Below are 18292 nucleotides of genomic sequence, written 5' to 3' on the forward strand. Positions count from 1 at the left end.
CGCCTCCAGGAATGAGCCATCACGTGATGAGGGTCATCCAGGGCTATAGCAGCGAGTCTTCATCGAATGCGCCAAGATCAGATGCCCACGAATGCCTCCGTATTTGGCCAACTAACAAGCGAATGCTCTTTCCTGTTTGTAGTATCACATCGGCGAAAGGCTGACGCGTACCAAGTGCAAAAGCAAGTACGAGTTCGAAGTGTCAGGGCAGGTGCAGGGCCAGCCACAACGGTTTCGTCATTGTTTGCGTTTGACCGTTTAATTTGCCCTTTTCACACGCATATTTCACGCCACCCACCGTGACATCCCACTTGAAACATCCGTCAGACACAATCATTTCTGATTTCACCCTGATCCAGGCGTTCCAGGTTCTCGTGCTTCCTCATTCGTGCATATACAACACAGCTTGCCAGGTTTCTGCCTGGACCCAACCAAAGCTTTTCATATCTTCGTTAACCGATTCCCGGAATGCCCAGATACGTTCGGTGGGCTTGGGAACATATATCTCTTCGGCTATCATGAAAACTCATGGGATGAGATGAGTCTCAAGTTGTTGTATCACCGCTGCCAGAATGGTGGACAAGCCCCCACTTCCACCCAGAAACATTTCTGCCACCCCAAGTCTAGGAAGAGGTGATGCTTCGTTTGTGGATTCTACTCAATATGAATACTCATCGCCCTCGCCCTCGCCATCCCCCAGTCTTCACCCTGCTGATGCTTATCGAATTTATCCCGGTGGCCTCCATGACCCTCGAACGTCTTCCACTCAGTCACTTCGACCAATAGAGTCGGCGGGAAGAAATCGACGGACCTTGCTTATCATCTACATTCATGGCTTCATGGGAGATGAAACCAGCTTCAAGAGCTTCCCTGCCCATGTTCACAGTCTATTGACCAATGCCTTGGTCGAGACCCATGTCGTCTACACCAAGATCTATCCTCGATACAAGTCCCGGAAGAACATTTCTTTTGCGAGGGATGACTTCAGCAACTGGTAAAGCCATTTCTTTCGTTTCGGGTTTCTGTGGCTGACTATAGTCAGGATTACACCTCACGAGCAGGACTCCACGGACGTAATCTTGGTGGGACATAGCCTTGGGGGGATTCTCGCTGCCGAGGTTGCTTTGTTACCATCACACAACCCTCGAAGCAATGAAATCTCCCAGCATCGAATCCTTGGTGTGCTCTGCTTTGATGTTCCGTTCCTGGGAATGCACCCTGGGGTGGTAGGGACGTATGTAGTCATCTCTGCTGGCGTCTTGCAGTCTTACATATTAACCGCGAATTAGGGGTATCGCCAGTCTTTTCCGCTCAGCACCAGAGGCCCCTGAAAGACCTCTAGAAAACTCCAACGAATCACACCCCTTATCCGACCCCTCCTGGGGTTCTTCGGATCCGACTTATAACCCAGCATACCCCAACGACAATCGCCTTGCTACTCGAAATGGCAAGCTGTCGAGGGCATGGTATTTCTGGAACAAACATGCCGGAGAAGTCTTCAATGCAGCTGGGAAATATGTATCGTCTCACGTTGAGTTTGGAGGCTGTCTGGCCGATTATCCAGGCTTACGGAGACGATACAATGCAATACGAGCATTAGAAGACGTGGATGAGTTCCAACAGCCTCGGGACCCCAATGGCCGGTTGATGAAACAAGTCCGATTTGTAAATTATTATTCAGCCAGTACCGGAAGGATCAAAGAGACCCATGAATCATCTCCTCGAGATCTGCTTGAGCCACCAGCAACAGAGATGCAGGCCTTGAAGCCCCCAAATGCGAACCCTCCCGCGCTGTCGGGACCTTCCAGTCCTCGTCTATCCCTCGAAGAACATCGAGATGGAGAAATAATCACGAAGAGCATGTCTCAGCTGAACATCGATCCAGATCCCGGACCAGCCCCACCTAGTTACGACTCTATTCATGGTCGGAACCTGGAAAGATCAGCCACTGCTGAGTCCAACTTTAGCCCGACTGGATCAATTTTGAGCCCATCATCCACCATTGATCCCGGGTCTTCGACTTCAAGAACCACCAGCGACATCACAAATCTTCCCCCCATTCCCGACTTGCCTCCTCAGCCGCCCCCGTTTGACCCTTCACCGTATCAAGACGACGCGACCTTACGAATCTATTGTGAACAGCATGAACGACAAACGAGAGCGTACGAAAGAGCAGTTAAGGACCGTGAGAAATCCATCAAAGCACAGGAGAAATTACTGGCCAAGAAAAGACGGGAAGTGGCCAAACAAGAAGCCAGAGCAGCGAAATTAGCGCGGCAGCAAGAACAGAAGCTACAAAAGGAACAAGTCAAACGATCGGCGACCCTGAACCCGGAAGACTACGATAACCACCTGCGTCGTGAGTCAGAGCAAGCAGGACAATCGTCGAGACAAGCACAACAGCAAGCACCACGGAAACAAAAGGATCGCAAGTTCTGCAGCCTCCCCGGCAAAGATACACAGACTGGACAAAGAGATCCAACATGGATCCGAGTCTACATGGAGGGCATGGACGAGGTGGTGGCACACACGTCCATGTTCCAAATGAGTGAAACCTATGTTAAGATGGTGGGAGATACGGCCGAGAGAATTGAGAGGTGGGTTGCTGAAGACGCGACCAAAAGAATGCTGTTGGTTGAGATGAAGGCAGAGGGTGTTTTGGGGTAAATGTCTACGGGAGCTTCTTCAACAGCTGATTGAGTAGATAAGCGAGCGCTGAAATTCCATTTTATCGATACCCAGTACGGGTGTAGATAGATCCCTTACCCATAAGCGCCATCAAGAGAGTCATCTAACCAGGCACGCCAGGCAAGCAAGGCTGAAGGCACGTGCGATGCTTAGATCACGTGAACCGAGACCCAAATCCCGCAGTCAGTCCACATCCCACCATCCCACCAACTCACCATCCAATCCACGTCCAGGCACAAGCCAGCGTAGGCTCATGACTGATGACTGCTCACTGCTCATGCTCGATTCCCCGCATTCAATTCCCTACAGAATAATTTTAGGTCCGATAGAAATTCCCTCGTGACTCAATCAGAGTCATTCTTCTGAAAACTCATTGCTTCAAAGTTCACCTACACTACCTTACACACCCAATTCCCTTGACTTACTCGCTACCATCATGTCTGGGGAAGGATCAGCACCACTGCCGGTCCGCGAAAAGGAGACGGCCGAAGCGCCTGCGGAGGCAGGTCCATCGAAAAATGCCCTGAAAAAAGCACAGAAAGAGGCTGAGAAGGCGGCCAAAAAAGCAGCAGCCAAAAAGGCAGATGAAGAAAAGAGAGCGGCTCAGCAGTCACAGGCTGCAGAGGACACTGCCAAAGATCTCTATGGACCTCTGCCCGAGGACGACATCCGTGAGATTCATCTCAAGAAACTCGGCGAGGAGCACATTGACAAGGAGGTCACCATTATTACTCGCATCCACAACAGTCGAAGCCAAAGCGCTAAGCTGGCTTTTCTCATGTTGAGGCAGCAGGGCAGAACTATTCAAGCCGTCGTGGCCGCAGGAGATGTCATTTCCCGACAGATGGTCAAATATGCCACAAGCATCAACGTCAACTCTTTCGTCCGCGTTTCTGGAATTGTAAAGTCTCCCAATCCTCCCGTCGCTTCAGCCTCAATCAGCAACCTCGAGCTCCATGTCACCAGAATTTACCTCATCTCCAAAGCCATTGAACAGCTACCTATGCAAGTCAAAGACGCGGAACGACCCCCTCCAGCCTCTGCTGAAGAAGGTGCTGTTGATGCTGAAGGTGCTCCCATCGTCACCCTCAAGACTCGCTTGGACAATCGGGTCATTGACCTCCAGACGGAATGCAACCAGGCCATCTTGACAATCTCTGGTGCGGTGCAGGCGCTGTTTATCGAGTACATGTACAAGAGCGGAGCCACACCACTCAACACGCCCAAGCTCCTGGGAACGGCAACGGAAGGCGGAAGCGGTGTCTTTGAAGTCAACAATTACTTTGGAAAGAGTGCCTTTCTTGCCCAGAGTCCACAGCTGTACAAGCAAATGCTGATTGCTGGTGATTGTGAGAGCGTGTTTGAGGTTGGCCCAGTCTTCCGAGCGGAGAACAGCAACACCCATCGACACATGACAGAGGTGAGTCTCTTCGATGTGTTTCCATCCCGTCGTCTTCTCCAACTAACTGTTGATAGTTCACCGGTCTTGATTTCGAACAAGTCTTTTCCAAACATTACCACGAGGTCTTGACCTTTGCCGAGAACTTGATCGTTTTCATTGTCACGGAACTTCAATCACGACACAAGGAAGAGATTGATGTGGTCAAGAAATTCTTCCCACGAGCCGGTGATTTTCGAATCAAGGACGGAAAGGCTCTTCGACTGCGATATCTCGAGGGTATTCAGATTTTGAAAGACGCAGGAGTCGACACGACTGAACAAGACAACTTTGTTACCGATCTCACCACTGCCCAGGAGAAGAAGTTGGGCCAACTGATCCGTGCCAAGTATGACACTGACTTTTATGTTCTCGATGAGTTTCCGTACTCGGTGCGACCCTTTTACACCAAACGACACCCGACCAACCCCGACCTGTCTTATTCGTACGATTTCTTCATGAGAGGAGAAGAAATCATGTCCGGTGCTCAACGAGTCAACGATGCCGACGAACTCGAAGCAGCCATGCGTGAAAAGGGTGTCGACCCCAACTCGGATGGATTTGCCGACTATGTCAATGCTTTCAGACAAGGATGCCGACCTCATGCCGGTGGTGGATTGGGATTGAATCGGATTGTTCAATTCTTCCTGGGACTTGACAATGTCCGACAAGCTACGCCATTCCCTCGTGATCCCCAGAGATTGCGGCCATAATTTGGGCAGCCAAAGGATGATGATGTGGTTACGGTAGAAGACACATGATTACGATGATGTGAGCGAGTGAGTTAGGAGAAGGTAGACGATAATCAATACAAGACCAAGTAGTTAGACCAGAGAAAGATGCAAATTCATCAAACCCACGTCTGTTCTGTATACATCCCGCGTGTATTGAAATGGATGCATGGTTAGCACCGTATACAGTACTATTGTACAGTAGCAGGAGAAGAGAGTAGAGGAGAGGAGAGGAGTTTGTCTTTCTCTTGCACCCCCGCACAAGCACCGACCTTGGGTTTCTGAGATTCCACAAAAGTCCTTTGGGCTCAGTTGATTGTTGAGAGGTGCATTAGCCGACAAGCCGGCGGAAGAGGGGGGCCGAGGAATGATTGTCATGTAGAAGAATGGATTTGTTTATAAGCTCAAAGTCCTGAGAGGATTGTACATGAAAATAACTCCAATTCTACAAGTCAACGGAGTGTTTAAATGTTGGAAATCCATTCTTTGTTTCGCGTGGACCCTGTACAATAGTACAATACCATCACATTGACCATCCAATATAGCTTCTTGATATTTGATATTTGATATTCGATATTCCAGCTCGCAGCTAGGACCAAAGCGATTGATTATCATCTTCATCATCTTTTCTTTTTAACCATATACTATCAATCCCCAAACAACAACATCATGTCTACAAAGAATCAATACACACCATCCTCCTCCACCTCTGGGGGAAACCCTGTGGATTCAAGAATCCTGTCATTCTTCACAACCTTCTACGCCGCATCCGACAACCCCAAATCCATTGAAGAATGGACGAATGAATATTTCAAGGATGACGCGCAATTGACCATGGGCACGAAAAAGGCACAAGGAAGCGACGAAATCCTCGCACTTCGCAAGGCCAACTGGGCGGGTCCCGTCAAGACTCGAAACCATATTATCCATCAGATCTATCCTTTTGGAACCGGTCCCAAAGATGGTTTGGACGTTTTTCTCAACGGTATTGTCGAATATGGATTACATAATGGCAAGACTGTCACTCTTGAGTGGTCTGCAAAGGCAGTCTTTGTTGAGGATTCAACGGCTGCTCATGGTATCAAGTTCAGTTTCTACCATGTTTATCTGGTTAGTCTTCCGTTCTACTATTGTCTTCTCTCTTGAGTCTATTGGGACTGTTGTTAGTACAAATTGCTTACCATCTTCTGCAATAACAGGATTCTGCTCCATTGACTGCTGCAGCTCAGGGATAAACTTGAAAATAAAAGCATTCTGTTCAGGAGTGACCGAGCATGCGGTTGTTCATACTCCAGTTGGTCAAATATGTGTTAGCCGTGAGGGAGAATCAGAATAGCAAAATGAAAGAATGACCTCCTGAGTCCAAATTCACACACGGGACTGGTCATAGACCAGTATCAACGATCGTGTGACAAAACAATTTTCTGCCTCTGTCTGTCTGTCCGCTAGTCAAAAATTGGACTCTCCTCTAATGTACAGCAATTATTCAATCCGAATTCGATTTGAATTCGACGACGAATTCTTCCGTCCGTCTTTGCAGTACAAACTGGCATTTGGGGTATCATTGATGAGTACTCATGACAAAAACAAGAAAGAATAACAAGAAAGGAAAGAAAGAGGGAAAAAAAATCAATGCCTTCCCTCCAAATCACGCTCTCAGCTCTCAAATTCTGAAGACCATCGCCAGGCTATTGGTAGCGGTAATCATTCCACCGATCTTTGGTGTGGTCCCAACATGGCTTTCTGGCACTCCATGTGGCTTGCCTTCATCCTGCCATTTCATAGTATCTGCCCGACTGACCCACCCGATGCAAAGAACCATCCTGCGCCGGTCTAGCAGGTGGAGGCGAAACAGGAAACGGACTTCCATCCCCTTCGACATCGTCAGAACTTCCAGGTACCGAACATGCCTGATATGAAGCCGTGGTTGAGCTTTGAGGTCTGTAGGGCTTGTACGAAGTCATGTTGGACATGGCGAAGCTCTCGTTGGCTGGCAATTCTGGTTTGTGGCCGGACCATGCCGGACTTCTCATTTCGTCATCGTCATGTAGGGTAGTTGTGGTGGTCGTGGCTGTGGTTACAGGATGTGGGCGTATGACAGAAAATGAACTTGGTCCATTGCTCTTGGAGACTTCTGGTGAGGGCGACTTGAATCCATCTTGATCATGTCCCTCATCTCGATTCCGCAATCTGTATCGGTAAAAGAGCCATCCGACAAGGAGACAGATGATGAGAAATCCAGCTCCCGCTCCAGCGGCAATTCCACCTATTGAACTCTTTGACAAACCTCCTTCTGAGGCGAGTGTCGCTTGCGCCGACGAGTCTGTGGTCTGGGATGCAGGGATGGAGGTGTCGGAAGCTTCTGTCGCTGAAGTTGCCGTCGAGGCAGATGATGTGGTAGATTCGCCCGAAAGGTCCGTCCACACCGTAGTTCTCGTCACAAACTTCCATGTGCCATCAGACGCTTGGGCGATGGTGTAAGTCTTGGTTTCGGTCTTGGTTGACACAGAGCCTTTTGTCGACATGGATGATTCTGCTTCTCGAGACATGGATATAGCAATGCCAAGCTGTTCCTCATATTCGTCCATATCAACCCAGTAAACACTCATTCCAGTTGATCGAGGAAGTATCATGATATTGTCGAGAACCGAGCCCGCGTGGAAGGCAATGTGCGACTCGGTATCTTCCCTGGGGCACCAGCAGGGTTTTGGGGTAGTGATGGCATCAGGTCCGTTGATACACCAAGACCATGCATTGGACGAACCTAAAGCGAAGATGATCAGCAGACTGTAGATTTTGGTGTCAAGATTGTCTTCTTACCATTGCAATACACCAGGCCCACCCAACTTTCATCTACCAATTAAGATCAGTAAAGGTGAATGGCGGGAGAGAGAGAGAGAGATGATGCATCATCTGAATTTCATACCTTCGTAGTCCTCCGGTTTGTCAGGACATCTATCATCTTCATAATCAATGTCTGTACAGCCTGCGATGTAGGTGACACCGTATTCGCCGTTGTAGCAAGCGTTGGAAGAGAGGCACACGTCAAACGCTTGACAGCAGGATTTGTGACCTAGGGCCGCGTTGCCGCAGGGAATGAATCCATCACTTGCTCGATCCTCGACGTCTCTGAAGCACAAGCCAGAAGAGATGTCTTGGTTGAGATTGGATGGCATGATTGTGCTTGCCGGTGAAGGTGGTGAAGGTGGTTGACTTTCGGGGGGGCCCAAGCGAGATAGACAGACCCCCAGAGGGTGGTCTTGGATCTTAGGAAGGGGAATTCTGCTCTCACAAGCCAGACGCGGGCTGTGCAGAGAAAATGAGAGACGACCTCAAGAAGATGAAAAGAGGGGGAAAATTATAAACTGTTGGCTGAGTGGCTGGATTGATGATGTGATAGTGCGCAGTTGAGAGCTGAGAGTGAAATGATTGATGGAATGAAAGTGAAAGGTAGAAAAATCATGAGACGACGCAATTCATTCACTCACTCCCTGATTCGCACTCCCACATGTGGTTCTGGTCGATTCTCTTTTGCTCTTCCCTTCCCTTCCCTAGCCTGCCTTAGCCTGCTCTACTGTCTGGGTGTGTTTGTGCTTGTACAAGGAGGGAGACTGCAACCTCACCAGTGTAACATATCTCTACCTAACCAAGCTCCGTCCCTCATTCTGCATCTAGTTCTGTGGCTGATCAGGTCATTTCGACGAGGTTTGGTGGATAAGGCAAGGTCCATTGTGATCTTGTCTGGAGATCTACCCAGGCGGTGGGTGGTCAAGTGGTTATCCAGGCCATCCCATTCATCTCGTCGGACTTGATCTTGGTATTGTATGTCTTTGGTCAATCGGCCCATACCTTGCGTGAATTTAGCAAATCCCTTTGACCATAAACTTCTCCAACAACCGTCATGACCATGTCAAGAGTTGTCGAGATCAATCCGTCACAAGCCTCGTCATCGTCATCGCCATCGCCAATCTGCTCTTTGACTGTTGGATCCTTCAGCTCGTCTGTTTCGATATCCTGACCCGCATCATCGTCCTCCACCTCACCATCCTCTGATCCAATATCCTTTGATACCTCTTCAATTTGGTCGGGCTGACGCTGGGACATCTGAATAGCCCTCTGTGCAAGTTGTCGAATTTCTCCGATCTCATCACTTGACAGCTCTTCACGATCACGGCTCTTGGCTAGAACCGCCCACAGCCACGAACCTGCTCTCTTGATCGTCTCGACATTCTTAGGCCGAAAGAGCAACGGCAACTTTTTGCGTATCAATTTGACCAATTCCATCACGGACTGAGCATCCATACATGCAATCTGTGTAGGGCTGGGATCCGCATTCATGATGTGTTCCTCCCATTGTAATCTGGCCTTTCGAGATTCTTCAGGAAACGATATCAATTGAGATGATCGCAGCGACTCAATGGCTGAGAGTGGAGGCGTACATCTGACCGTGGCTCGTGCCAGTCTGAAGTGTCGCAAGAGAGAATCATGATAGTGTCGTTGAGCAGGTGGCAATGTCTCTACGGGATCTTTGCTTGCGAAAGCCTTAGCTGTGTATGTGCCGTCTTCGAAATAGCCTCCCTCATCTTCATGCTCAGTTCTGGCATTTTCAATCGCGTTGGGATGGGACGTAGTTGAAGGCGCTGTCAATATGAAAGGAACTCCTCGTGCCTCGGAACTGTCAATTCGATATTAGCTTGGATGAAGCGCACTAACAAGTCTGGGGAGGCAGGTCTCAGCATCAAGTTGCCCAGGTCGGTTGAGGAATGACTTACCGGACCATTCGCAGATAGTCGAGTCCATCGGCTGCGGGGCCATAGAACAGTTGACCGTCATCGTCTCCTAGTCCAGGAAACGCACCGGTCTGTCCGGTCTGTTGATCGATCCGTGGAGTTTCGTCCACTTCACCCTCATCTGAACTAGTCCATTGCTCTTCATCGAGCCCGGTGTTGAGTCTCTTTGGCGATGGGAAGTCATCTGCTTCGGGCGAGGAGGTGTTGCGTCGCTTGCGAGACATTGTTGTGCCGAGTCATGGTTTTTGGTGGTTACTCACTCACGTCAGGAAATCAGGAAAGGCGCAGGCTCATGACGGGAGGATGCATGGTGCATGGATTGAGGTGCGAAGTAATTTATTTGTTCGTAAATCAATGAATGTTGTCACCGCACCCGCACGTGATGGGGATTCACACAATTCTAATGACGCAGTTTTGGATGTCTGACGGGGATTTATCAGTCATTCGAATCTCATAATCAAAAATCAAAAATCAAAAATCAAAAATCAACAACCAAAAATCAAATGGTTGGTTGTCTAACAACTCTCATGTACCTGCATTTGCTTACACACACTGGTATATCACGTTACAAGTCGTCAAACCCATCAATAGACCAACTAACTCCCTTGCAAGCGCTGAAAACCACAAGATCTATCTCGACTGGTCATGAGCCACCGCTAGCGGCACCCATAATGATGGCCATCTGAGTCGCTCTCCTTCTATCAATCTCCTTCTTCAACATCATCAGGCAGGTCGCCACGATTAGCGACTCGTCCAAAATGCTGGTGGCATCTTGATCAAAGATCAATTGTCCACCGTTGCCAGCAGTGCAACGTGAAGTGCCAGGGGTTCTGGAATCTTGACCCCGAACCAACTGAGCGAGTATTTTCCCCTCTGGCTCCTCAGACCCCGAACTCTCTCGAAGCGCAATCAGATTCACTCTCTTGCCATTTGCGTCTTTTGCCTTTGCATAACTCCAGTTGAAGGTTCGACCGTCAGGGGTGGAAAATGATGTGGCTCGACTGGTCCATCGGCCCTTGACTTTGACCTCGTCCTCTTCACCATACTCGTGGCCAGGAGACTGCATCAGTCGCAACACCGGTTCTCGATTCGGTCCAAATTTGTATGTGGTACTAATCAGGTCTCCTAGTTTGGCGTGGCTTAGTGTCGAGTTGCCAGAACCCCGCTTCGCCCTCGTCGATGTGTACGCCAATGTTCCGTCGCTGTGGTAGACCAGGATCTCGAGTTCAGATGACGGTAAGGGAAAACGAAATGTACCGATGCCTCGAGCTGCGATGTCTAGTGTTGCTCCTGGGTTGAATGAAGGCCTACTGACAAGTGTTGGTGTTGTGGAATCCGTCGAGCCTACCGACATGGCTGAAGACTTGATATTGACCTCGCCTATGATTTTCTCTGGAATCTCATGGCTGTAGATGGATTTGTCTGTGGTCATGATGGATAATGTGTGTATGAATGGTCTCTGGTATGTGATAGATAATGGTTTATTTGTCTTGTTGTTGTCCTTGGTATCTAGTAATGCTCGTGCTCGAAGGACCACGGATATGTGGACAGTATATATACATGTACATATACATCCAGGGGTCGCATCACCCTTGTCGATCAATACCACGGTGTGCATGCGTTGCAGATATACTTAGCAAAGCATTCAATCAAGAACCCTGCAAGAGTATTGAGTATTATCCACACAGCCTTCAAACCTTGGGACGTGATAAACCCGTATGGTAGAACGAGGTATACGATACTCGCACGTGATTGGACAGTTGTCCGAGCCTCATCCAAGGCACCGACTATTCGATTGGCTACGAATGAACCATGCCTCCACTTTAAGGATGGCTGGACAAGTCTGCCTTGGAGAGAAGATTTGGCCCGAAAGACAAGAACTACAGGGTTTCGACTCGATCCAATGAGATAATGACTTGGTCGACAGGGTCCAACGTCGGATTCAAGATCTTGTCATCTCCTTAGATTCGACTTGACGTATTCGGATCGGGGTCACGACTAGTATGGTCAGGCACGGGGAAAAATAGATTGATTGCATGATGCGGTACAATGATACATGGTGCCTACATTGATACATATCTGTTCGAGATCTAAATATAGAGACATCTCGGTCCCTACATGGCATCTATCCGTCGCTTTCTTCAACAACGACCACATTCGGCAAATCACGTATATCTGCCACCACCCCCGGAGCCCCCACGCCATCTTCACCTTCCTTGATCAGGTCCACAATCCTTATCACATCGGCCGTCAAGGTGCCCGTCTCAAATGCAACCATTTGAATCTCACTCTCGTGACACTGTCCTGGCGCCAGTGGCCCAATCCGCAATTCTGATGTTAACGCCATGAGGTCTGCTTCTGGAGGTACACTGTTGGAGTGTTGCATGACATAGAGCACATTCTCGTCAACAATAGCCTGTGCGATGTCCACGTCGTCTCCATTCCTGGTGTGCCTTCGCTCGCTAGGGTGAAACGAGGCTGTGGACGATTTGGGTGCGTGCCGCTTGGTCAAGGTCTGCGCTTGACTCGTCTGCCGTTGTAGTCGAGGTAGCGGTATGATTGCAATCCGGGCGACGCCCTGCGATTGGTTGACAAGGAGCACTTTCCATGTAAATGGTCTCCCAATGGTGGCAGGCTCATTCGACGACAAAAAGGTCACAGACAAGCCACTGCGGAAAAGCGGAGGATAGACAGGTTGTAAACTCGCACTAACTGCAGTAACAGGTGGCTGTGTGATGAGGCCATTGACTGGAAGGCTGCTTGGTCGGTTGGATCGTTGGATAGGTTGTGAAGGAGCCCCGTATGAAGGGTTCAGCGCTTGGGTGAAGTCGACGTGGGTAGTCCATTCCATGGTGACAACAGGGGTGCATGTTGCTGACACCATGATCCTGAGTACAATCTTAATCGAGAGCAAGTCGATGTTGGGATTCATTAAGCCAAGGTTCGTGTATGACGTAGCATGTGTGACTTGCTGCAGCTGATACATGAAGGTCAAGCAGTCCCCAGACCGGCATTGCATCGGAAGAAACCCTGGCATCAAGGATTGGGATTCTCCATTCTTCAATGAAACATCGACTTGTTCGACTTTTGCCTCGACCTGAACGAATGGAATGATTTCCATGTCGAGTAGAGCGATGTTTGTGGGGACAACAGTGTGGGTGTGTGATTTGTTGTACCTCACACGTGCAATTGCCGCAGGCACTGCTTTCCATCGCCGCGGATGAACATGACCTATATGAGCTCGATGCCGATGCGACTGGGCCACGGGTAATACTCGTTCTAACCGCGATACGGCAAGATATGGGGCATTCGCTCCTGGGCCGGCCATGGAACGCATTGGTTCGAGAACGTTTGCCTCCAGGGGTTGAAATGGTGCAAGATCTCGATTTGGATCATCCTCGTCGTATTGGGGACTGTTCACAACTCCCGACGGAATGAGGACCAGGCTTTGCTGCGCATTTCTTGATCTCGGTCTGGATAGAGTAAGCCCAACTTCCCAAACCAGAGTCAAAGTCTTTCCAAGGTCTGCAGATTGGCTTGCTAGAACAATGGGCTCATGACCTTGAAAGCCGTCTGCAGAAATGACGTGTTCTCTCGATGGTGAATTCAAGGCAATACTTGGATCGTTAGCCCCGGACTCGTCAAATGCCCAGACGTCGACCTTTAAAGCGACACGTGCCAGATAAGCCTTGAGCGCATCTTCATCACAGTATGGCACTTGAAGGACCGCCAATGTTCTCAAGCGTTCATCTATGGCGGTAAGACCTTAGTAAGACATCATTGAACGTGGACCGGGTACTCCTCCCTACATACCAAAGAACAAATAGTCTCTTTCCTTGATTGGAAGCAGCCGATTGGGTTCTTCCACATTGTCGGCCCCATCTTCCAATATAGTAGCTAGTTCCGCTGTAGTATCTTCAGGTACGATGACGTCGAGAACAGCAGCCCTGAAGAAGTCTGTGTCCATGATTTAGCTCTTGGTTGAAGACGGATCATCTTGCGCCCATGATTTTATGATCTGCAACACGCAGTCTGTGTTGGGTCATATCACAGCAAGTCCATTGAGAGTGACTGACGATCACTGGGATGATATATAGTAAAGTATTTGTTGAATCGACGTTGGATGTTCCAGTGGACGTCGCGATTTGATGGAAGGGGGCAGATGTCGTCCAAAATTGGTTAGGCGTGCCAAGGCCAAAGGTGGCACTAAAATAGCTTATGTAATCCAAGTTCATCGTCCTGCGCTCGGTTCGAACGAGTTTGTTTCGACCTTTCATCACTTTTGACCTCGACGACGACGATTTCTTCTTCTTGTTACGAGCCTCACCATCACCATCCCATCTACCATCCCATCTACCATCCCACCTGCTTCTCGAGTCATCCCGGAACCCACATCATCCTCAAACATGTACACGGTTCTGAACTAACATCCGTTGACTTCATAAGTAATCACGCCGGTTAACTCACAACCCTTTGATCATCCAACCCCAATCCCCTCGAGATGAACGGACAGTCACCTGCCCCAGCCCGGTGGCTGGAGGCACGCGCACCCGATGGACGTGTATATTTTTACAATTCCGAGACAAAAGAGACATCATGGTCTAAGCCTGCGGAACTGATGACTCCTGTTGAGAGGGCTCTCGCCGCACAGCCATGGAAGGAATACTCGACCCCAGATGGTCGCAAATACTACTCCAACTCTGAAACAAAGCAAACCGTGTGGGAAATCCCGGCCCAGTATCGTGAAGCTCTCGAAGCGGTCTCTACCCCTGCTCCCTCGCAACTCCCTTCTAAGCCTGTACCACAAGGCCCAGCCTTTGTTGCCGGTGGCTCAACCGCCCTTGCTAGCTACTCTGAACACAACCCGTATGAGTCAAGGTCACGCAACGAGAATGGAATTGCGCTGCCTGCACTCACCAAAGAAGTTGTTCCCGACTATGCAACCTTTGCCGAAGCCGAAGCCGCATTCATGAAGTTGTTGCGACGATCCAATGTCCAGCCCGATTGGACTTGGGAACAAACCATGCGGGCTACCATCAAGGATCCGCAATATCGCGCTTTGAAAGACCCAAAGGATCGCAAGGCTGCCTTTGAAAAGTTTGCGGTTGAGGTTCGCCAACAAGAAAGAGAAAAGGCCAAAGAAAGGCTGGCTAAGCTACGCACAGATTTTGGTAACATGTTGAGAACCCATCCCGAAATCAAACACTATAGTCGCTGGAAGACCATCCGTCCAATCATCGAAGGAGAGACCGTTTTCCGGTCGACCGACAATGAAGATGAGCGTAAGCAGCTTTTTGAGGAATACATTGTCGAACTGAAGAAGCAAAACATTGAGCAGGAAGCCAACTCTCGAAAGACTGCCTTGGACGATCTTGCTGCCATCCTCCGCGCACTCGATTTAGAACCCTACACCCGATGGTCTCAGGCACAGGAGATATTGCAAAACAATGAAAGGATTCAATCAGACGAGAGGTTCAAGCTTCTGAGTAAGTCAGATGTTTTGACGGCATTTGAAAACCATATCAAGTCCCTTGAAAGATCATTCAATGATGCACGTCAACAGCAAAAGGCGATCAAATCAAGGCGTGAACGCCAAAACCGTGATGGTTTTGTCGATTTGCTCCAGTCACTTCGCAGCAAGGGACGCATCAAGGCTGGGACAAAATGGATGTCTATCCTCCCCGAGATTGAGACCGACCCAAGGTATGTTGCAATGTTGGGTCAATCGGGTTCAACTCCACTGGATTTGTTCTGGGATATGCTCGAAGAGGAAGAAAGAGCCTTGAGGGGGCGAAGAAACGATGTATATGATGTTCTTGAGGTAAGCCCCTACTCTATTCCTCGTCGTCAATTGCTAACAAGAATCTCAAGGATAAACGCTTCGAAGTCACTCCAAAGACTCCCTTTGAGGATTTCGTTGATGTCATGATGACTGACCGACGAACAGCCAACATTGATCGAGATGCCCTTCAACTTCTTTTCCAACGTCTTCATGACAAAGTGGTTCGACGCACTGAAGATGAGAAGCACAATGCCGATCGCAACCAGCGCCGTGCCACGGATGCTCTTCGCTCCAGGATCAAACATCTCGAACCTCCAGTCCGTCTCCACGACACCTGGGAAGATGTCAAACCCCGCGTCGAGAAGCTGGAAGAGTACCGAGCAGTGGAAACCGAAGACCTTCGGAGGTCTGCGTTCGACAAGGTCATCAAGCGACTCAAAGAAAAGGAAGAAGACTACGAAAGAGACCGAGAGAGAAGACATGCCCGACGTGGCGATGACCGAGATTATCGCAATGGGCATCGCCCCGACACTCGAGGGCGTGGTTCCAAGACGCCTGAAGCCGATGCCTACGAAGCAGATCGACGCAAGGCTATGGCTGCTAGGGAAAAGCAATATCGAAAGAGCAATACGCTGACCTTGAGCCCTCCTCCAACATCGTATCGCGACCGCGAGAAACGAGAACGGGATGAAAGACACGGACGACTGGATCGAGATCGTTCACCCCCATCTAGACACATGAATAGCTTCGACCGCGAACGGAGAGAGCGTGAAGAAGAACGTGAGCGCCTCTATCGAACCCGGGCTGATCCCCGAAGCAGTCGTGATGAATTAAATTACGGCGAGGAGTCACGAAGCATGACTGGAAGTGAGCGACGCCGCCGACGAGGTGACGGTAGCGACGGCGAGAGCGTAGAAAGCGGCCGACGAAGCGCAAAACGACATCGAAGAGAAACCGGAGGCAGCTCGAGGGACAAACAAAAGAGCAAAACTCCGGAGCCAGCGAAAAAGCCAGTCGAGCCGGAAGTCGATGCGGCGGGGGTACATTCTGGTAGCGAAGAAGGCGAGATCGAGGAGGACTGATGGGCTGGATGCGAGTGTCGGTCTGCACAATGGCACGTCCCAGGTCAGTTTTGCTCGCCAGTTCAATCTTGGTAACATGACGACTGCTACTCTCACCAGTTCGGAACCAACCAACCCGCACTCATATGTGTTGGCGATGTTTTGCCCAAATGACTTGCGCTCCTCGGCAAACACGTTGTTTGATGACTGTCTGACACCATCATCTCTTTCGGTATGTAGTGCTCTACAGCTATTCTCCTAATCATACACCCTACAGTGCGTTAGAGCAGCGTTCATGCCCTCATGTGATTCTTTTGAAATCAATAAGAATTATTTTTTTCTCCACTCTTTTTGATTGAGAAGCGTCCTTAGTTTTGTGTGACAGTGGCTTCTCTGGCAGCGCAAGAGGCCTGTATGAATGTTTGGAAAACGAGAATATGAACCAATGTCACAGCCTGCCATGGCCCTTGACTATCATCTTTGATCCTGGATCCCAATCAAGGAGCCCAGTCCAGCCAATCCGAGTTGCCTGAGTCGACCATGAGAACTAACCCCTCATGCTGTGTCGGCAAAGCAGGTTCAAAACATTGTGAAATCCAATATGAGCGCCCTTTGTCATCCCCATCAATCAAATTCCTTCAGCCAGCTGCCGAGCTTTAGCAGCGGTGATGCGAATTCCAGTCTTGTCATAGTGCCTGGACGCCATTTGTTGCCATTTATTGAGATCATAAGTCTCTGCTTGAGACTTGAGGTTGTTGTTGGTAGACGTGGCTGTGGTGGTAGCGGCGAATCGAACGCCCTTATCCTGAGCCCCTGTTAGACACTCCATGCCTCTGAAGTACCAGACTTTGTTGACTCTCGGCTTACCTTGTCAGCAACCTGTGCGGCTCCATTGCTGCCTTCAGTGCTGGCAATTTTAGCTGCTCTGAGCTCAGCTTGTCTCTTGAGGCCCTCCTCTCTGTCTTTGTTGATCTTCTCCCGATTTTGTGCGTTTTGTGCTTTTTTCTTCTCTTTCTTAGCCTTCTTAGACTCTTTCTTCTCTGCTTCTTCCACTGCCTCCTGCTTCTTGTCTTGCTCAATTTCCTTCCAGCGAGACTTGGCCATTCCGACACTGGTGAAGCCAGTTACATCGACAATTTCTTGCCAAGGTCGAGTAGGGTTCTCCGTCTTCATGCGGATCATGATGTGGTCATCTTCTGTCAGGCCATCGCCGTTCTTTTTAGCCTCAGTGGAAGGGGGTTGGGTGGCATTGGTGATGGCATCTTGTTGATTTTTCGGCTCTGACGAGACGCCTGAGTTGTGAAATTTGCCACAACATGAGCACTTTTCCAGGTCAGAATCATCAGAAGTCTCGATAAACAGGATTGAAAGCATAGTTGCCTGTGGTCTCGAATTGTTTCGCTTTGATTGCTGTTGAGGGGCTATAACGAACTCACCACCTTGGGTTTTTTTGGTTTGGGATTTGGAACACCACGAAAAGCATCAAAGATGGAAAGCTTGATGGGCCGCCGAATACCGTCCTTAGTGTGATAAACCGTGAATGACATGCTGTCAAACGGAGAGATATTGTTCCGATGTTGAGAGTAACGACTTTCGCCAGCAACGTTAAGATCAATTGAGGGGAAACAATGAGCAGATATGGTTGCAGTGTGAAGAATATTCTGCCGGGCAACAAAAGATTTGGCCAAAAGATGTCTTCTCTCGCGACGTGACCTTGACCGTGTCAGTCTACCCATCGCGCATCGCGCATCGCGCATCGCGTCTGTGGTGTTAAAACACAGGTAGTATCGATCTCATAATCT

The 18292-nt window shown here is 49.4% G+C and overlaps 7 protein-coding genes across 10 annotated transcripts; 4 read left to right on the forward strand and 3 right to left on the reverse strand.

Annotated features, from left to right (window-relative positions):
- The first annotated feature begins 558 nt into the window (after positions 1 to 558).
- Positions 559 to 2762, forward strand: PV10_08110. 2 transcript variants are annotated; one of them, XM_016373087.1, is made up of 3 exons: positions 559 to 994; positions 1043 to 1234; positions 1290 to 2762. In XM_016373087.1, exons 1-3 carry the CDS (start codon positions 573 to 575, stop codon positions 2665 to 2667), a joined length of 1992 nt encoding a protein of 663 aa, XP_016219998.1. In that variant the 5' UTR covers positions 559 to 572; the 3' UTR covers positions 2668 to 2762. The 2 variants fall into 2 exon arrangements, with proteins under 2 accessions (XP_016219998.1, XP_016219999.1); XM_016373088.1 differs by having other exon boundaries at positions 559 to 1234.
- Positions 2763 to 2911: 149 nt separating this feature from the next.
- Positions 2912 to 4985, forward strand: PV10_08111 (aspartate-tRNA(Asn) ligase). The gene is made up of 2 exons (XM_016373089.1): positions 2912 to 4108; positions 4165 to 4985. Exons 1-2 carry the CDS (start codon positions 3125 to 3127, stop codon positions 4837 to 4839), a joined length of 1659 nt encoding a protein of 552 aa, XP_016220000.1. The 5' UTR covers positions 2912 to 3124; the 3' UTR covers positions 4840 to 4985.
- A 386-nt stretch (positions 4986 to 5371) lies between these two features.
- PV10_08112 (uncharacterized protein) lies at positions 5372 to 6225 on the forward strand. Its single transcript, XM_016373090.1, has 2 exons — positions 5372 to 5967; positions 6057 to 6225. The coding sequence occupies exons 1-2, from the start codon at positions 5527 to 5529 to the stop codon at positions 6090 to 6092; spliced, it is 477 nt and encodes a 158-aa protein (XP_016220001.1). The 5' UTR covers positions 5372 to 5526; the 3' UTR covers positions 6093 to 6225.
- Positions 6226 to 6496: 271 nt separating this feature from the next.
- PV10_08113 (uncharacterized protein) lies at positions 6497 to 8033 on the reverse strand (the record flags this gene model as incomplete). The annotated part of the gene is made up of 3 exons (XM_016373091.1): positions 6497 to 7621; positions 7678 to 7710; positions 7784 to 8033. The coding sequence occupies 3 exons, from the start codon at positions 8031 to 8033 to the stop codon at positions 6624 to 6626; spliced, it is 1281 nt and encodes a 426-aa protein (XP_016220002.1). The 3' UTR covers positions 6497 to 6623.
- Positions 8034 to 8691: 658 nt separating this feature from the next.
- PV10_08114 (uncharacterized protein) lies at positions 8692 to 9871 on the reverse strand (the record flags this gene model as incomplete). The annotated part of the gene is made up of 2 exons (XM_016373092.1): positions 8692 to 9532; positions 9630 to 9871. The coding sequence occupies 2 exons, from the start codon at positions 9869 to 9871 to the stop codon at positions 8692 to 8694; spliced, it is 1083 nt and encodes a 360-aa protein (XP_016220003.1).
- A 1816-nt stretch (positions 9872 to 11687) lies between these two features.
- On the reverse strand, positions 11688 to 13777 carry PV10_08115. 2 transcript variants are annotated; one of them, XM_016373094.1, is made up of 3 exons: positions 13461 to 13777; positions 13327 to 13397; positions 11688 to 13264 (listed from the first exon to the last, which is right to left on the reverse strand). In XM_016373094.1, the coding sequence occupies exons 2-3, from the start codon at positions 13350 to 13352 to the stop codon at positions 11773 to 11775; spliced, it is 1518 nt and encodes a 505-aa protein (XP_016220005.1). In that variant the 5' UTR covers positions 13353 to 13397; positions 13461 to 13777; the 3' UTR covers positions 11688 to 11772. The 2 variants fall into 2 exon arrangements, with proteins under 2 accessions (XP_016220005.1, XP_016220004.1); XM_016373093.1 differs by having other exon boundaries at positions 11688 to 13397.
- Positions 13778 to 13917: 140 nt separating this feature from the next.
- Positions 13918 to 16836, forward strand: PV10_08116. Of its 2 annotated transcripts, XM_016373096.1 has the most exons (3): positions 13918 to 14757; positions 14813 to 15468; positions 15519 to 16836. In XM_016373096.1, exons 2-3 carry the CDS (start codon positions 14824 to 14826, stop codon positions 16509 to 16511), a joined length of 1638 nt encoding a protein of 545 aa, XP_016220007.1. In that variant the 5' UTR covers positions 13918 to 14757; positions 14813 to 14823; the 3' UTR covers positions 16512 to 16836. The 2 variants fall into 2 exon arrangements, with proteins under 2 accessions (XP_016220007.1, XP_016220006.1); XM_016373095.1 differs by having other exon boundaries at positions 13918 to 15468.
- The last annotated feature ends 1456 nt before the right edge of the window (positions 16837 to 18292 follow it).

The sequence above is a fragment of the Exophiala mesophila genome (assembly GCF_000836275.1).
Source record: "Exophiala mesophila strain CBS 40295 unplaced genomic scaffold supercont1.6, whole genome shotgun sequence".
In the NCBI taxonomy this organism is placed as follows: domain Eukaryota; kingdom Fungi; phylum Ascomycota; class Eurotiomycetes; order Chaetothyriales; family Herpotrichiellaceae; genus Exophiala; species Exophiala mesophila.